This window comes from Ambystoma mexicanum, chromosome 1q, assembly GCF_040938575.1.
Source record: "Ambystoma mexicanum isolate Mex_15411 chromosome 1q, UKY_AmexF1_1, whole genome shotgun sequence".
NCBI lineage: Eukaryota > Metazoa > Chordata > Amphibia > Caudata > Ambystomatidae > Ambystoma > Ambystoma mexicanum.
The window spans coordinates 1481873672-1481893332 of record NC_090922.1 but is presented as its reverse complement, the minus strand read 5'-3'; the positions used below and the strand labels follow the sequence as shown (position 1 = coordinate 1481893332).

General features: G+C 47.9%; 1 protein-coding gene across 2 annotated transcripts in view; it reads left to right on the top strand.

Moving 5' to 3' along the window:
- Positions 1–18897, top strand: part of GPBP1L1 (GC-rich promoter binding protein 1 like 1) — a 602443-nt gene extending 583546 nt beyond the window's left edge. For both annotated transcript variants that reach the window (XM_069642387.1, XM_069642388.1), the window contains exon 12: positions 18016–18897. In XM_069642387.1, the coding sequence (XP_069498488.1) occupies positions 18016–18165 (150 nt within the window). In that variant the 3' untranslated portion in view covers positions 18166–18897. The remainder of the gene's footprint in view (positions 1–18015) is intronic.
- The last annotated feature ends 764 nt before the right edge of the window (positions 18898–19661 follow it).

Below are 19661 nucleotides of genomic sequence, written 5' to 3'. Positions count from 1 at the left end.
GAGGTGTCCCGGAGGGCTGTGGAGACTGAGGAAGGCTCTCAGTAAGTCTGTGAGGCCTGTTTTTGAGCCCTTCTCTGTTCCTCCACCCAGGTTGGATTTATTATAACCTTTTGGATTATATTTCGGTGGTGGAAGAATGGTCTGATGTGCCTCCTGATGTCCCTGATGACCTGTTGTCTGGTCACAGTCAGATGGAAGAATGCAGTCAGTCCTTGCATGACGCCAGTGGGCTTGACACCTCTCCGGAGGTGGAGTTTGGCAGGCCTGAGCCTGGTACGCATGCCGAATCCTCATCGGCGTCTCATGTTGAGGGTGACTGAATACCTGGGGTGGTCTGCTCCACCTGTTGATTTTCTGCAGGATGATCTGACGGATAACCTGGACCAAGGTCCACCCACTGACCCGGTGTTGCCATTTCATATGGCTTTGCAAAGAAGGGTGGCGGCTTGGACTGCTCCGGAGAGTCTCCCGGCAGTGAATAAGTCACTTCCAAAAAAATACCATCCAGGGAGTGGTGACCCCTGCTACTTGTCCACGCACCCTACTCCAGAGAGTTTGGTGGTGCAGGCGGCTACGGCCCCCACAAAGCAGGTTGCGTACCCTACCATCCCTCCTGATGGGGACGATAAGCGCTTTGATGGTTGGGCGAAGAAGGTATTTTCATCTGGGGGTATGGCTTTGAAGGCAGCCAACTCCATTTGTGCCTTGGCAAGATTCACTCACACACTGTGGAATTGTGCATCTTTGGTGGCTGAGCAATATCCCGAAGGGGAGGAACGGGATGGTTTTCTAGCCCTCGTGCAGGATGGCAAGGATGCCATGTGTGAAGCCGTTCAGTCGGGTTTCGACACTGTAGACTTTCAGTCGGTCCATGGTTGCGAGCACCGTGATATGCAGGTTTGCGTGGTTGCGGAAGTCGGGGTTTCCCGGCTTCTCAACATGCCCTTTGATGGTGTCCATCTGTTTGGCAGCAAGGCTGACGAGAGCCTTGAGAGGTTGCAGACCTCCAAAGCTGCAGCGAAGTCTTTGGGCGCTACAGTACGTCATCCTCCGCCTTTTCGTCCTAGGGGACAGCAATGGAGGGGAGGTTCCTTTTGGTACTACTCTTTTGGTAGATCTAGAGGAGCTGCCAGTCAAAGGGGCCACTGTAGGAGTACCACAGGTGGAAGGCAAGGTACTCGAGGTGCCAAAGCCATTCGGACAGTTGCCTCTTTGCCCTCAGGCACTGCCGCGTCTGCTCAGTCATGAGACCATGTCCCATGGCTCGCCGGTTGGGGGCAGACTTGCGCAGCATTTTGGAGAGTGGCATGCCATTACTTCAGATGTGTGGTTTCTGGAGTTTATAACCTACGGCTACTGTCTCCCCTTTCGGCAGAGGCCTCACGACAAACCACCTGGGAAGCTCTCTTTGAAGAGTCCGGATCTGCTCCTTGCACAGAAAATCCTATCCCTGCTGGAGCCATAGAACTGGTGCCTGTAGCGGAGAGGAACAAGGGATGGTGTTCCCCTTATTTTTTGATCCCGAAAAAAGACTGGGTATTGAGACCCACCATGGACTTGTGTTGGCTGAACAAGCTCCTCAGGAAGGACAAGTTCAAGATGGTAACTTTCTCAGTCCTCCAGTCCCTTCAACTTCAGGATTGGTTGGTGTCTCTCGACCTCAAGGATGCTTACTGTCATGTGCCAATTCATCCAAAGCACAGGAAGTACCTGAAGTTCGCGGTTGGCTACTCAGATTTTCAGTTTCGGGTCCTGCCGTCGGGATTGACCTCCGCCCCGAGGGTCTTCACCAAGCCGATGGTGGTGGCAGTGAATCTCAGGAAAGGGGAGGATTCATGTCTACCCCCCCTACCTGGATGATTGGTTGATCAGGGCACATTCTCCCGAGCAAGCCCTGTATCATCTGTCCATCACCTGCCACTCCCTTCACAAGCTGGGCTTCTCCCTCAAATTAAAGAAGTCCCATTTGACACCTACCCAGCGGCTCCAATACATCAGAGCAGTGCTCGACACTTCTCTGGGGTTGTGTTCGCCTCCCCAGGTGAGGGCTCATCACATTCTGCAGATGGTGGACAAATTTCAACGTGCCCAGAGTCTCCCTGCGTTTGAGGTCTTCAGGTTGCTCAGCCTCATGGCATCCTGCATTTTCCTGGTGCCAGAGGCCAGGCTAAGGATGAAATCTTTGCAGTGGGCGCTCGAGATGCAGTAGTCGCAGTTCTCTGGCAGGATTTCAGATTCTGACATCGGTTGCACAGGATCTTCTGTGGTGGGCCGTTGATGGCAATGTAATGAAGGGAGCTCCATTTTGACAATCATGGCCAGAGGTGACGATCGTGACGGATGCATCCCTCACGGGGTGGGGAGCTCATGCCAACGAGTTGACAGCCAGCGGCCGTTGGTCTCCATCGGAGTGCAGACTCCACATCAATCTGTTAGAGCTGCAGGCTGTCGGGCTAGCCCTGAAGGCTTTTCTGCAATCTGTGCGGGGGAAGAATGTCCTGATTATGACAGACAATACGGTGGCCTTGCACTACCGCAACAAAGGGGGAGGGGGCAGGGTCGCTCCCTTTGTGCAAGGAGGCGATGTTGCTCTGGTTCTGGGCCATCCAGCAGGAAATTTCAATCTCGGCAGTTCATCTGGCCTGGAGACTAAAACACGGCGGCGGACGATCTGAGCAGGCAGAGCAGTCTCTCACGAGTGGGAGCTGGCTCAGGAAGTTCTGTTGGAGACCTTCGCCCTTTGGGGAACCCCACAAGTGGATCTCTTCGCCACCAGTGTGAACCGGAAGTGCGAGCGATTCTGCTCACGGGAATTTCCTCCCAAGAGGAGCCTTAGGGGACGCGTTCGTAGTGGGGTGCTCCTTCCCACTGCTGTAGGAGTTTCCTCCAGTCCTCGTCATTCCGCAATTGTTGCGGAGGTTCGGTTCCCAAATGATCCTCATTGCTCCGGCATGGGCCAGTAGAGCGTGGTACCCAGACCTTCTAGACATGTCCATCTGCCCTCCACCCCGTCTTCCCTACCAAGACTATTTGCTCTCAAGGGATTGGGGTCGGGTTCTCCATCCAGAGGTCAAGTCTCTCAGCCTTCATGCTTTGTATCTGAAGGGTTGAGGTGTAAGGATTGGGACCTCCTCGAAGACTTGATGGAGGTGGTGCTTTCGGCCAGGTGGCCCGCAACCAAATCTCTGTACCGTTGCCGTTGGAGAAAGTTCTGTGACTGGTGCAGGGTACAGAATGTGGATCCTTTCCAATGTTCCATTCCTTTGGTTTTGTCTTTTTTGCTTTCCTTAGCCCACAAGGGCCTGCAAGTGGGTTCCATTAAGGGGGACCTGGCGGCGCTGTCTATATTTAACTGCTCGTCTTTGGAATGCTCTTATTTTAGGATTCCTTTGATTTCAGTTTCTAAGAGTGCTAAATAATGTGTTTTCTTAGGGTGTGGCCTTCTTTTCTTCTGAAGGTTGTCGGAATTCCATTTGAGCCAGAAGGTAATTCTTCCGGCGTTTTATCCTCCTCCACAGCCTGGCAAGGAAGAGGAGAGGCTCCATAAGTTGGATCCTAGGAGAGCTTTGTTTCTATCACTCACGGATGTCCCGGGTCAGAGTGGACGATCAGCTCTTTGTTGATTATGCTGGAAGGCGTTTAGGTCAGGCTGTTTCCAAGCAGACCTTGTCCAGATGGATCATTTTGACAATCTCTTGTGTTACCGTTTGGCAGGAAAGGACCCTTTGCTCTACAGAGGGTCGTTCCGATTCGCAATATTTGCGAAGCAGCCACATGGGCCTCTGTCCTTACTTTTGTGAGACACTATTGCTTAGACTCCATCCATGGGCAGGAAATTGCCCTTTGGTAAGGCAGTCCTCTATTCAGCGATTTGATTGGGCATTACAATATTCTAAATTTGTAATTCTTTTCCCACCTCCATACGTTGGTACTGCTTTGGGAGTCTGTCATAGATGTGGAATATCTTGGAGGACATAATCCCCTCAAAGAATAAGTTACCCTATCTGGTAACGTTCTTCTGATGGGATGTTCCTCCCGATGTATTCCATATCGCTCCCTCCCTACCTGCCCCACTACAAAATTTCTTATGCGATTGCAGCTTACGTTTTTACAAGGCTTTCTGTGGTCATACTGGCAGAAGATTGGTGCCACACATTCTGGGGGGAAAAAACTATAACTATAACTGAGGCTACGGGCGTGGTGCGTCCTACTTATAACATCCGGTGATGTCGGCTCGACGGAGGCCCGCAAACAGTGTATCGACGTCATCGACGCAGGACGCAGACACCGACAAATCTTCCGAAGCAGCACAGCTGTGGTAATTACCTGTCATAGATATTGAATACGCCGTTGGACCATCCCATCGAAAGAACGTTACCAGGTAAGAAAGTAACTTGTTCATTTTACAGTAGGGTGCTGGAGGGGTTACTTAGTATCCCCTTTATCTAGTTTCTCATTTAACATTTTTGTTACTCTTTCCTCGATGAATGGCTGGTGGCAGTGGTTTACTTAACTACTGCGGTGTGCTTTTATTGCGGGCTGCGTTCGCAGCTGCAGTAAAGCATCCAAGCATGCCATTTTTGTCAAAATGGTCCCCGTCTTTTTGAGCCATTTCTTTATTGAAAAGTCCTTCAGATTTAGTCTGCGCGCCAAACCAGGTTTGGTCCCTTTGTTCGTTTTGTCTTTGACGGAATTCACGAGTGAAGCCCACCTCTGGCTCCACGGTGTCTGGCGGGGGTAGGTTGCGATGGAGGTGCCCGAAACTCCCTGTGCTTTATCTCCTAGAAGACAGGAATGCACTCCTAGGTGATTGTTGGCGGGCTGCCCGGCAAGGACAGCCACCCTGCTGGGTGACTGACAGCTAGGCTGGAATGAACGGGAGAAACATGCATAAAAGGCAAGGCTTTTTGGCTTGGAAGGCAGAGTCAACCACTAGATGAAGGAATCCGAAGAACTTGAAGAGGACGCCTGCTGCAACTCCTGGACCGTTAGTTTGCCCAGTGAAGCCCCGCTGAAACTCAGATTTCATTTCGACTAGAGAAGCCCTGAAAGGACGACTTCTTCACTTGAGTTGGTGGGACCAATCCACTCCAAAGTACGCCGCCTGGACATCCTCTCGAATCTGGTTGAATTTCCACTGCAGTTGCTGCTGGAAACCATAGAGTAGGTGAAGAGCCCTTGGTGTTGCTATTTGCTTAGACCCGAGGAGCTGAAAACAGCAAGTGCCACTGAATAGAAGTTGGTCCTTTTTTTGTCACCGACTGTCCCTTTGCAGTGCAGGGGTCCTTCAGACGTCCTCCCTCTTGTCCCCAAGACTGAGGCCAAGGAACACAAGATCTGCAGATCTGCACAGAAACAGTACTCAGCCAAATCCCCTTTCTTCTAACCAAAGGTACTGTACAGTTTAAGAGCACTTCTTCTGTGTAACCTCACTTGTTCTCAGTGGAGACTTGTCCTGGTTGCTGGTGTGGAGTTGCTGTCAGCTTCTTTAGCTTGTGGCCCTGCTTTGATTTCTTCTTTTCTACAAAGACTTCTAAACCATTGTGCAAGACTTTTACCTACCTGCAAGAATTGCTTCAGCTCACCTTGACTTTTGCCCAAATGACTTTGGCCTGGCCTTTCCCCCTGAATCTCTCTTCTTCCCTCGACTCTGTGTTTAGCCCTCCTTCCAGGAGGGGGATAACTTTATTTGCATTGAGGGTTACCAACAGTACTTGACTGCTTCAGAATATTTGTGAGATCCCTTGTTTTATTCTAATGTTTATTTGACATACTCCTAAGTATTACCCTAAATGCAACAGAGATCTAGTAATGTCCAGAGTCTTAGCTATTGAAGTCACTTGAAGGTGTAGGAAGTGTCTGTTGGCCATCCCAAATGGGTGTTAAATGATTTACGGAAACTCAGAGTGTGTATTTTGGAGTGTATTTGTTTGTTACTATTTTATTTCCCCTTCTCAAGAAGGCTTACTATGACTGTTAAATAAATGAATAATTGTTTAATCAAGAAACCTTGTGTGTAAGGGTTTATTTGAAAACTTTTCACTGCGAGTCTGTGTAACTCCCCTAGAGCTTACATTGACCTCTCTTGAGATAAGCCTGGCTGCTCCACGTGCTACCAACTTGTGTAGTACAGACTTATGCCAAAGGTTGTGTACCCATTGCCAGGAGGTCAGGATTGTTGTAGTGCACCCAAAGGGTACTGCATGAAATCCTGCCTAACAGACCTTAACTTCTGGGCAGATATTAAGTTGGACAGGCAAGTGGGAGGTACAGGAATAGAGGACCCGCTTGGGAGGAGGTGTATGGAGATCCTGGATATGTTAGGGGGCCGGGGGGAGGTCTATGGTCTCAGGGATGAATGGCGGCATCGTCGCCCGAATGAGAAAGGGTATACCTTCTATTCGGCATCACATGGCTTTCACCAGCATGGACTACTTGTATTTCTATTTCTCGAGAGGGCTGTGGGATGTGACGCTGGGTTACGAGATCTCTCCGGTCGCATGGTCTGACCATGATATGGTGACGGTGAAAGTAAACAGGTTCGGCCTACCACGCAAAGGGTCAAAGTGGAGATGCAACGAGTCACTGTGGAAGGACCCTGTGTTCCAAGTGGAAATAATCGAAGAAATTGGGGAATATTTCAAAATACAGGAGCGGTCCCAAGGAGGACGGTGTGGAAGGCAGGGAAGGCGACGTGGAGGGGGATCCTGATTGGAGAGGGGGGCTAAGAAGAAAAGGGAGCATATATTGAGAACAGGCTGAGAGGAGATTGCTCATCTCGACAGGAGGGTGAGGGATGCCACCGAAGAGAGGAAGGACGGAGTTCTGGAGGCGAGGAAGAAAAGGGAAGAGCTTCGGCTTCTTGAAGGGCAGAATAGTTCGGAATTTACAGTTCCTGAAACAAAGGTTTTATGAGAAGAGGTAAGGCGGATGCATTACTGGCGGCCTTACTGCGGGGACAGGGATCAGAGAGATGGGTGGCGGGCATAGAATGACAGGATGGGACACTGGACCCAGGGAATGTAGGGATTCAAGAAGCATTTGAAACATTTTATGAAACCCTATACAAATCGTAGGCCAACACAGAAAGGGGAGAGTTATTGTCATATTTAGCCAAAACGCAGATGCTGAGACTTAATCGGGAGGAGGCCGAGATACTGGAGGCCCCAATAACGGCAGAGGAAGTCAAGAGGACGAGTTGAGGTTGCCATTGGGGAAGGCTCTGGAGAAAGATGGGTACAAGGCAGGCTTTTATAGGTTATTTATTTCCTCCTTCCTCCCCTTTATGGTGGAACTCTTTAATGATATTCTTGTGACGGGGTAAGCCCCGGAATCATTCTCCTGGGCATTAATAATGGTGATTCATAAGGAGGGTAGAAACCCCATAAGGTATGGGTTGTACTGTCCCATATCTCTCCTGAATATCGACGCCAAGATTTACACAAGGGTACTGGCAGCGATACTGGAAACATACATGCCCCACCTTACTCTTATCAGATAGGCTTTATAATGGGACGACAGGGAGCTGATGCGATGCAGAAAACACTGCACTTGACCCATGAGTCGCAGGAGATGGAGGGGGAACCCGCCCTTCTCTCGGTGGACACCGAAAAAGCGCATGATGGTGTGCAGTGGGGCTTTCTGGAGAAGGTTCTGGGCAAGGTGGGACTCGGTTCTAGGTTCAGGAGGGGCATAATGGCGGTGTACACCTCTGCCCCCCCCCCCCGGGCCTCTGTGGCAGTTAATTGCGATAACTCCTGCTGGTTCACTTAGGTAGGGGCACAAGACAGGGCTGCCCCCCTCGCCGATTTTATTTGCCCTTTCCCTGGAGCTTCTAGCGCAAAGAATCAGAGGGGACCCCCAGGTGTAAGGTCTCACGGTTGGAGAGGTAGAATACAAAGTGTTATATGAAGATGACGTGCTTTTGCACATGAGTCCCCCCAACCTCGATACCAAGGGTTTTCCATCTGATTGAACAGTATGGTGAACTATCGGGCTTTAAAATTTACGGGGCCAACTCGGTCCTATTTCCTTTGAAGGAGGATGGGCAAGAGGATGAGAATAGATTTGCCCCACTGGGACGAAAGGTTAAATGGGACACACTGCGATACTTGGCGATCAATCTTACAAGGGAGTCGGGAGCCTTATTTGAAGCTAATTTCCCCTCATTTCCAGATTTCTAGCCGACCTTGAAAGATGGCGAAACGGACCATGTCTTGGCTCGGGTGCCTAAACACCCTGAAGATGGTTTGCCTGCCAAGGTTCTTATATGCATTACCGATGCTCCCAATCCGAGTCCAATAGTCCTTTTTCCGGGAAAAAGAAAGTGGGTGATGCTAACATTTTTGTGGCAGGGGAAGACAATAAAAGTTGCGTACGGTGTCCTCAGATTGCCAAAAGACAGCTGGGCAGTGGGACTTCCGAATCTCAAACTGTATTACGAAGCAGTACAACTAAGGGTCCTCATACCCCATTTTAGGATGCAGAAGGAACTCCAGTGGGTTGAGCTGGATAATCGTAATCTAGCCCCTGCCACTGTGGCGGAGTGGCTGTGGGTTCTGATAAATAAGCTTCCATGCAGAATCGGGGACCACACGATTTTGGCCACCATTTGGGAGATTTGGCAGGAGAGGGCGGATATGCAGGGAGTCGTGGCCTAGCCAGGCCATCTCCTCCGAGTCGCATCTGGGCACCCGGCGTCCGAGATGCGATTGGATCCAAAACCCAGAGAGATTCCAAGCATCGTTTGAAGCAGGCCTAGAGTGGGTGGGCCAACTCTGGAAATCTGGTGACTTCATTACGATCATGGACCTGGAAGGGGCATTGGGCATAGGCGCCCTCTGCCTTCTCGTACCTTCAACTAAAGGGAGTCCTCACGAGTGGAAAATGGGCAGAGAGGATACATGGGGACTTCACACCTTTTGAAAATCTATTAGACAAAAGGAGGGAGACAAAGGGCTTGATCTCTTCTATGTACAGTGCATTGGGGATTTCAGGAAAGGGGTCAACGGAGAACCTGAGACGAAGGTGGGAAAGAGACATGGGGATAGAAATCGACACATGCCTCTGGTTGAGACTATGTAAGGGGCATCGCTGACCTCGATCTCTAGTCAGTACAAACTACATGCCGTTAAGCTCCATATGACCAGGTTAGGCTCTCGAAGGTGTTTCAGTTGGCAAGTCCCATGTGCTGGTCGCTTATGCAAAGAAAGGGCTGACTACTGGCATATGTGGTGGGGTTGTCCTCGTATAAGGGTGTTTTTGTACGAGGTGCTGGGTTGGGTTAAAAACTTGGATGGGATCCACTGTATCAAAAAGCTGTTTCTGATGCTATTTGGGATGGTGGAAGTTGAGGGGGAACTTAGAAGGCTGAAAGGGGTGGCAGCACCCCTGCTGCTCGCAGCACAGGCCTGCCTAGTTATGAAATGGAAAGGTACCAAGACTCCAGGGAAGAAAGAGTGGATCAATGTCACTATAAACATATGTACAATGGAAAGGATATCCGCTGCACTTCATGGGAAGGCAGCGCTACACAAGTTATCATGGGGAGAATTCATGGCCAGATATGTCAAATTAGTAAAGGGATGCTACATATAATAGGTTGGCATAGAAATTGCAATATGGGTTGACTCACATGGCGGGTGTGACCCGTCTCGCCCCTGGATGACCCTACCCCGTCTGGACACTATCGCAAGAGTGGCAAAAGCTCTTAGGAAGCAGCCGAAGACAGTAGCTAAAAGCAGTTGATGAGATTCTCTACTAGACCACAACCCAGTTCACGTGTTTGTTGTATTGTGCTGAAGACACTGTTCAATGTAGGGTGGAGGAGGGGTACGGGCAAGGGAGTAAAGTAGTTGAAGATTAAGGGAGTGACCTGGGGGGAGGTGGTGATAAGGGGGTGTTTTGAACTGTATACTTGTCATATTCACATTCTTCATGTTTTTGATGTATACAACTTAAAGTAAAAACAAAGTAAAAAAAAATAGGCTCTATGCGCGACATATTCCATGAGTCAGGGATTATGTGTATCCAATACGTTTTTAAATTCGATTTGTAAAATCTTGGACCACCACCCTGAATCTTGTTTCAAAAGTTGTTTGGTCCTGCCGCTCCAGACGTATTAGATTTCATAATTTTTTCTTCTATGTTCTTGGCGATAATAGCTATGTTCCACCCTTTAAATCAAACTTTAATTCAATAGAGTTGGAATTATGCATATCTTTATAGTATGTAAGCCATGCCTCCTCAGGAATGGGATTACTTTAGAGTAGCCGATGATTATCTTCTGTATTATTTATTAGCTCCCAAAATACTCTACAGGTTTTTCCTTTAATACGTTCTAGCATTATTTCTGCATCCATCTGATGTCATTTTGCTCGTTCAAACTTTAACCAATTTTTCTACTTCTGTTTTAGCACCGTGTTTTTTTTTTCCCCATTATGCAGCCTATTCCCCTCTTTCGTGCAGCCTATTCCCCTCTTTCGTATTTTCGAATATACCTGTGTAAGAGGTTTTTCCTAACCGTTAGTTCTATATTAAACTCCTGCTTTCCTTGTTAGATTTTTTTTTTCCTTATGTACCCAGCCTCCTAGAGCACTTTGAAACACTTGCCTGTGTATAGGCGCTTTATAAATAAACATTGCCATAACATACCATAGATTTTGTTGGGTAAAACCAGCACACTCCACCTTATGTGGAGTGCTGGGGAAATGCAATGTATACCCTTTCTCACTAGCACTGTAACACTTCTGTTAGTGACAAGCTTACCTTAAATGGCTGGTGGAAGTAAACCTTTTGACAAATTTGGTTTACCTTTAGCGCGTGCTGTTTTCACTAACAATGATTCTGAGGTCCCTAGGATTGTTTTTTTTTTCCCGCCCAGCATACTGGTTGCCTTATGCACAGCTCGTCAGACATTGCCTATTGTCCCTTCGACCTATGGTTGAATAGTAAATAAAATACTTATGATCACCCTATCCGTCCCTTATTTCGACGGCTGTTCCAGATCTCCACCGAAAACCTGAACCTTCAGAGCTTCGACGGACGGTGATCCAGTCGGTGCTTCCGACCACGTGATCGGGCCTTCCGCTGGCCTACACAGTAGGGTGAGTGGAGTCGGGGTGGACATATCTGTACAATCTGAGGATGCCTTTCCCTTTCCTTCCTCTTTCCATTTTGGTCCGTCACTCTACCCATCCTCAGCTATGGAGAGGACTCATTTAGGTTTCGCCCCATTTGCAAAAGCAAATTTCCTTGGAGAAATGAGCATAAACTGTGTAACCGTTGCTTGCCCCTCGATCACAACGAAGTAGATTGCGCGGCTTGTAAGCTCCTCCGTCCTAAGCCATTAAAGGAGCGCAAAGTCAAGCGGTGGGCAGCCTACGGGATGTCTGTTTTCTCCTGCTGCCGCAGCCACCGAATGTGATGACGGCAATAGTGACGAACAGACCTCCGACCACCTGGAGGTTGTTGAGCTTTCGATGGAGCGCTCACGCTCTGCATCGTCTGTCCCCGGCCCCGCCAGGCATGGCTTGGGCACTGCTATGGGGAAGGTACACCCCAGCGACGAAGACTAACATTTACATAGCACTAAGCACACAGCCCCAAGTCAATCTTCGACCAAGTCGAAGAAGACTTCAGTGCCAACGGGTACACCGGAAGTTCCGGTGGCACCCGCCGACAATCTGGATCGGCAGCCCTCGTTGCAGTCGCATATGCGCCTAGCGACCGGGCCATCAAAAACAAAGGACGCTAATATCCGGGTTCTGTCGAGACGCATCGCAAGAAGGCATCTGGTGGTAATAGGGTTCCGGCTCTGCTGAAGCAGGCGTTTGACAAAGACAAGGCCTAGGCACCGCCAAAGAAGGCAGCTGCCAAAGACAAGGCCTCAGCGCTGCCGAAAAAGTCTCCTTCACAATCGCAGGCCGAGGCTACGCGCCCTCCCGTCTGCAGAGGAGGTTGCCGACAGCATAGCGAGATTTTTTTCCACCGATTCTAAAACCGCAGTTGAGAGATTCTTCAAGGCCTACGGAAAAAAAGGCCAAGGATCCGTCGAAATCCAAGGATAGCATAAGGGGAGTACCGGAACCCTCCTCTAAGCCGAAAGAAAGGCACAGGGACGCCCCACCTCTGTCTGTCACCCGAGAGGAGTTTTCGGAGGGCGAGGAAGGGATGACTTCGATGTTGAGACAAAAATGTCAACGTTTTACGACAGAAGAGCGTTTTCAAGATCCTTTTCCACCTCTAGACCTTTCTAGGTTTTCTGTTTGGACTAGAGAGAAGTTTGAAAATTGTATGGAAAGGCTGGGCAGGTTTGTTAGCCATTCAGAGCAACCCACGCCTAGAAGACCACGGGAGGAGAGCCCTTTGGAAACTGTAGTAAAATTCCCAAGACTTTGACCCCGCTCAGGAAGAGGATATATACACCTATGACCTCACTGAGGAGGAGATTCCTGCAGACACTCAGGATGAGTATGAATTCACCAATCCTGAGGACATGCATGATCCCATAGAGGGGTGGGGGGAAAACCCGACTATAGGTGACCCTCAGCCATTGCAGTCTCCAGATCCCAATGCCCTGTGTTTGGATTCCCCCCAGACCACTCCCACTAGACAACCCTCGCCAGTGGATGATCAATTGACGTTTAACGTATTGTTGCGCAAAGCAGATGAACACTTCAAAATCGCCACAGATGAAGCTGTCCATGAAGCTGACTTTGTGGAGGACATCCTCAAAGTGAAGCCACCGGCCAGCCAAGCTATTCCCCTCCTCAATTCAATTAAAAAACATCTGTCTCCCTCCTTATCAACACCTGCTCTTACAAGAGGTGTTAATCGGAGGATAGAAAAACATTTGTACTTTTCCCTCAGAATTCCTTTATATTGGAGGTCACTTCACCCCAGACCCTCTAGTGGTGACCACTACAAGAAAAAGGGCAGGGGTCCCTCTGTCAACCGGCAAGTCACCCCAAGATAAAGAAGGTAAAAGACTTTATGCCGTTGGAACGAGGGTCACGGCCGCAGCAGCTTTTTCAACACGTATTGCCAACAATTCCACCTTATTGGCCAGCTACACGGACGCTCAGTGGGCCTTGTTACAAGAAGACCTACGGGACGTTCCCGACAAGTGAATTAAAACATACTTAAAAACACTTTGGATTCTGCCAAAAAAGCTGGTCGATCTCTGGCTCTGGGCACACTCCTGAAGAGAGATGCGTGGCTAAGGAACTCTGGGTTCAAGCCAGAGACGCAAGCGTCACTTATAAATAAACCCTTGGAAGAATCCAACCTGTTTGGGAAAGCGGTCGACAAGGCCCTCGTCCGCAAAAAAGCAGCATGACACCGTAAAAACGCTATACCAAATTACACAAAGACCCTCTACAAGACGAGGATCTGGGTCCAGGCGGCTTTTTCGTGGCCGCTTCCCTCAACAGTACACCTTGGAAAACAATTGGTCCTCTCCACGGGGAACCGGCATATACACCGCCCCGTATCCCCAGAGGTGTCAGCGTTGTGGGAAAGGAAGGGGCCGGAACTCTGCTCCCCGGCCTCAGGTTCAAAATGTCCCCAAGATTCAGGTCCCCTCTTATACCTCCCCGATTGGGGGCTGGCTAACATCGTTCCTTCAGGCATGGGAGGGGCTAACTACAGACCAGTGGGTGCTAAAGACTGTGGCCCACGGGTACTGTATAGAGTTCAACCGGTCACCCAACATTCAGACCTCCACGAGCAAGAATGTCACCAGGCCATCTTCGTATCCTTCAGGAAGTTGAGACACTACAAATAATAATAATTAATAATAATTTGGCATTTATATAGCGCTACAAACCCTCAGGTATCTGAGCGCTGCTTATTACCCACGGTGTGTGGTGCTCATTTATCGACCTCGAAAGGATGAAAGGCTGAGTTTGGCCCGCCGGGATTCGAACCTGCATTAGCAGTCTCTGCACTGATGTCAAAGCGAGCGCTCTACTCGCTGTGCCACTTGACCGGCTAGGAAAGGGAGCCATAGAAGTCGTACCTCTGTCACAGGTAAAAGAAGGTATTTATTCAGTGTACTTCCTTGCACCCAAAAAGGATCTAACCATGCGCCCTGTATTAGATCTACGCCCAGCTAACAAATTTGTAAAGCCACAAAAGTTCTGCATGGTAACTCTGCAGGGAGTAACTCCCCTGCTATCACAGGGGATTACATGGCAACACTGGACATGAAAGATGCATTCTTTCATATTTCAATGTTGCCAGCGCACAGAAAATACCTCAGATTTATGATGCAAGACAAGCATTATCAGTTCAAGGTACTACCCTTCGGCATAGCATCTGCACCAAGGGTATTTACAAAGGTACTAGCGGTGGCAGCAGCACGTCTGCGCAGGCAATCCATCCCGGTCTATCCTTACCTCGACAACACTCATAACAGGGGACTCTTACAAAACCTGTCTCTCAAATACCCAAAAGACAATAGATCTTTTATTCAGTCTGGGATTCTCTATCAACGAGAAAAAATGCAGCCTAGACCTCAGTCAGGTCAAGCAGTTCCTAGGGGCTCTAATTTGAACAAAGGACTGCCTCGTCTTCCCCTCCTACGAGAGGGTCCAAAACATGCTGTTTCAAATCCCTCAGTATGTAGCCAGTCGAGAGGTGACTGTACGCAAGGCTATGTGACTGTTAGGAATGATGGCGTCCTGTATTTACTTGGTTCCTCACGCGCGCTTACGCATGTGGCCAATGCAGGAGTGGATCAACAGCCAGTGGTGTCAGGCCAGCGGACAATAGGACGATCTAGTGGTTGTCTCACTAGCCCTCGTTCTCTCGCTGCGGCAGCGGTCGACTGACAACCTCTTGAAGGGGAAATCCTTCACCACCCCCGCAGTGGAAGCCACTCTAACTACAGACGCATCTCTCACAGGGTGGGGAGCTCACCTGCTTTAACTCAACAAACAGCCCACAGAGTTTGGTTGTCAGACATAGCATCCAACCACATAAACCTGTTGGAACTGTTGGCAGTGTTCAAAGCACTGAAAGCTTTCGAGACACAAATGCAAGGAAAGACGGTCCTGATCCTCACAAACAGCCCCACGACCATATACTATCTGAACAAACGGGGCGGGGGGAGGGCACTCACTCTCCAGAGCTGTCCAAACTGTCACAGAACATTTGGAAGTGGGCTCTCAATCGCTATCGCAACATGTTCCAGAGGAACTCAATCTTCTAGCAGACATACTCGACAGAGATTTCCTGTTGCCCATGGAGTACGAATGGCGATTACACAAAGACATGGTCTCCAACGTTTTCGCAGAATGGGGCTTCCCAGAGATCGATTTGTTTGCAACTCTGGAGAACGCTCAATGCCAAGATTACGCCTCCAGGTACTCCCAGAACGGTTCCAAGGGCAACGGACTCTGGATAACATGGTCAGGGAAATTTGTTTACGCTTTTCCCCCCCTGACACCCTTTCTCAACAAGATACTGCAAAAGATGCACCAGGAACCAGTCACGATGATACTGGTGGCCCCCATGTGGGCCCGCCAACCCTGGTTCGCTCATCTGATGGAGATGTCCCCATCTCCTCCAGTGAAACTGCCTTGCCCATACAACATGTCGCAAGACAAAGGGGAGATGCTTCACCCATGCCCGCAGACATTGAACTTAGCGGCCTGGCTCCTGAAGTCAGTTTGGGCACCTGCAACTCCCTCAGAGATGTATGGGCATTCTCAGGGAGGCAAGAAAATCAAACACTCGATTTTGTTATTCCAGTAAGTGGCAACTCAGAGCATTAACCCGATTAACTGCTCTCCCACACACATTGTTAACTCATTTACTTGATTTAGGCCTGGTCTTTAACTCTCTAAAGGTTCACTTAGCTGCGCTTTCAGCCTACACTACATAAAGTGTTGTGGTGGAAGATATCAGTTAAGGCTTTCATGGAGGGAGTGAAAAGAATTCACCCTCCCATTTCGAAGCCCGGCTGCCGGATGGGACCTAAACGTGGTGTTGACTAGACTTGAGGCCTCCCATTGAAACTCATGGACAGAGCGAGTCTTAAAGATCTCACCTATAAGCCTGCTTTTTTAATAGCTATTACCTCCATTAGGAGAGTAAGTGAACTACAGGCGCTCTCAGACCTAGATCCCTTTGTTCACAAAGATAAGGTGGTTCTACGCACTCACCCTAGGTTTGCGCCTAAATTCATTTCAAAGTTCCCTGTGAACCAGTCAGTAGAACAACCAACGTTCTTTCAAAACCCTTCAAGCATGAGAGAAAGGAGCCTGCATACACTTGATGTATGCAGAGCAGTCGTGTTCTACATGGAAAGAACTCGACCACTAAGAGACTGATCAGTTTTTCGTTTCAGTGGTGGCAGGAAGAGGAGGAGATGCGGTCTCCAAATACACTGTCTCTTGTGGATTGTCAAATGCATCGCACTCTGCTACACTCTTGCTAAGAGAGAACTGCCCTTCAAGCCTAGAGCAAATTCTACTCGAGGCATTAGGGCTTCCATAGCATTAATTGCAGATGTTCCCCTTGAGTCCATTTACACACCTTTACAACACACTATTGCCTAGACTCTCACTGTAGGTCTGATTCTCAGGTGGGACAGGTAGTATTAAGACATCTTTTCTCTACTGTTCCTTCTCACAACCCACCTCCAACTCCGGGTACTGCTTGCTAGTCTATGCACAGCATGTGATTCTAAGAAGATTAACAAACATCAGAAGACATGCATTACTCACCGTAAAAGCATTTCTGATGGTTGTATCTGCTTAGATTTAACATATGCCCACCCTTCTTCCCCGCTCGGATGGAAAGAACATGGACATCTTACTACTTTCTCTTTTCTGTACTCACGATAGTCCTAAGGCTCCCTCACGGCAGAGAAAATCTAATCGGAGAGACTTCGACGCATGAGGGATCTTGGGTACACTACAAGTCACGTAGGGATAGTGTTACAGGCACGCCCTTGTTGGACTGTACGCACAGCATGCAAATCTAGGCAGATACAATCATCAGAAATGCTTTTTACGGTAAGTAATGCATGTTGTATAAATGTGAAGTTTGTTTTTGGGTCAGTTGTCGGGTGAAGGACAAGGGATTTGTAGTTTCTGATGTTCCGCGCGTTAACTGTTTTTATTTTCAGGTGTTCTTTGTAGGCTACTGCAAGTCCTCTTCTTGCAGAAGACCTTTTCTTTTTACCTGTGTGCACAACAATGAGGTACTAATCTCCTTGAAATATATAAATATAAGGTATGCACAATTACCATCCAAGAAATTACTGGATTCCTTACATTTTGAAGAGGTTTGGAATTAATGTAAGACATTATTGAGAAATGTCTTTCTAGTTCAGGATTTCGGGAGCCTTTCTTCTCTGACATCGCTTAATAAATTAAATGTCAATGTGTATGGTCTGCAAATTGTAGGTATATCATAATTGCTTCTGTTATTAATCTGTGGGTTTCCAACTGATTTCTTGGTGGTTACTTTGCACAGGTTTTGCTGTCTCCCAGAGAGATGTGACATCCAATGTTCACCCAAGCCTGTCTTAAGACTATTGCAGGATAGTGTGAAGTTGTGTAGCATATACATCTCATTGGGTGTCCTGTTTGCCTATACCATCTTCAGTGCAGTAGTTTAGCCTTGCTAACCTAGGCTATCTGTGTGTCCAGATGAACCTAGGTCTTCTGGGTTGAGTCTGCTAGCTTTTTTATGTTAGCTTTTTTATGGGTAACTGTTTTCAGCCTACTCGTTTTCAATTGTTCATGTGGTTGGAGTAGGTTTGCTTGAAGTTAGTGGTTGAACAAAACTCAAAAGTACATCCATAAAAGCATGCGCCTTTTGGAGAGGTTGTTAAATGTAGTAGAAGGTGCATGCCCTCGAGAAATATGAACCGACTGCTGTTTTGTGATTGGTTCTCTCAGTTTAGCTGTTGCTTCTGTAAAAAGGAATAGAGCCATATTACGAGGAAATCGTTTCTTTACTTTGAATGTGGAAATGTTAAATGTTTGCTTTCTTTTACAGCTAAGGAGCAGTACCTTACGGAAGAACGGATTTGTCAAGCAATGCAACTCTCAACTCTTCTCTTTGTGGAGAAGCACTTTCATATCCCAACTCAGTGAGGACTCTCAGACAGATCCCAGTAGCAGTGACACTTCCGACGATGATGCCTAATGAAAGGCGTGTTCCCCCACTACTCACCACTTGCAAAAAGCAACCGACAGTCTGTATATTCAAATGAGTCTCCAGGACTATTCAGACAAAACCACCCACTCCTTTATTCCTCCGTCACCATTTTTATTTTTATTTTTCATGTTCATTACTTCATGCACACGGGAAAAGAAAATCCAAAGAGGAGGAAAATGGGCTTGTCTTGGCAATTTTTTTTTTTTATTCCTTTGGTCTTCATGTGCTTCGTAGAAATGTTGGACTGGTCTTGAAGGACACTTTGAAGAGAAGCCAGCTTGTACTAATCAGCATCTGCCTATGGAGTAGGGGCTCATAATGTGCTAAAGCAATCATTGTCCGTGACAAAGTGACTTGAAGTTATAATTGTGTTAAATTAATGCTAATAACTGTTTTATTTCATTTTGTTTCTTTTCTGCTGGGGGAGCTTCGTCACTTAAAGGTGTTTCATTTACTTTTTTGTTGAAGGGCGGGAGGAGTAGAGTTGTAAAATATTCAATTATAGGATTTTGTTTTTGCGTCGTTCTTTGAGCCTTGATATTCAGGGTGGATTGTAAAATATAAAAACGAAAATTTTTTGTGAAGATTTCAAAAACAGATTAAGATTATTTTGATAACATTATTTACAGATTTGAAGAAAGTGGTTATCACGCGAGTCTGTATGACGGAGAAAAACTACTGCATCAAAAATAACTTGGAATAAATATTTTTTTTGCATCAGTTGAGCATTTCTGTGTATGTTGTGCAAGTGAATTTAATGGATGGTTGATCTGCCCCAGCCCCTTTTATATTCTGAGGAGACTTACCATTTGCTTATGGAAAAGTAACCTGTCTCTGAAAGCTTTTACAGGACAGCTGTGCACAGGTCATCGCAGCACATGAGGACATCATGGTGGTCTCAATATCTTAATTGACCTTTTCCAAAATGGCCCTCTTCATTCATATGCAGTGAATATCTCCTTTTCTATCGATCTTCTGCACCCATTGTTAACCAACTTACATTCATCAAAATGCCAGTCTGTTATTTGTATAAACTTTATCCCAATAAATCACAATGACTGCTCAACCGAGAAAGATGCCAGCAGTGCTGTTGACATCTAGCATTGTTCATGATAGCACTTCACACCACTAGTGTGGACTCAGGCCGTAGGCACGGCTAAGCATCCAAGCATGATAGAATGCTTCTATGGCTAAGCACATGAGCTCTAGCATCGCATATAACCATCCAGACTGAAACACCTGACGGACCTCAACATCTCTGCCGATAGCATGCAGCGACTACTATCCGAAAAGAACTCAGTACAGCTGGCCACACATCGACACTCGTCAATAGCAATCTATCGCAAACCTCCAACGACGCCCACCCACGTGTCTCACCTCTCTTCGGGCTGCCTAGTCGAGCCTTGCCGGCCACCCAAGTCCTGCAACATGCACACCTGCATCTCCTAAGCTAAACTCCTTAGAATTTTCCACCACATCGACTA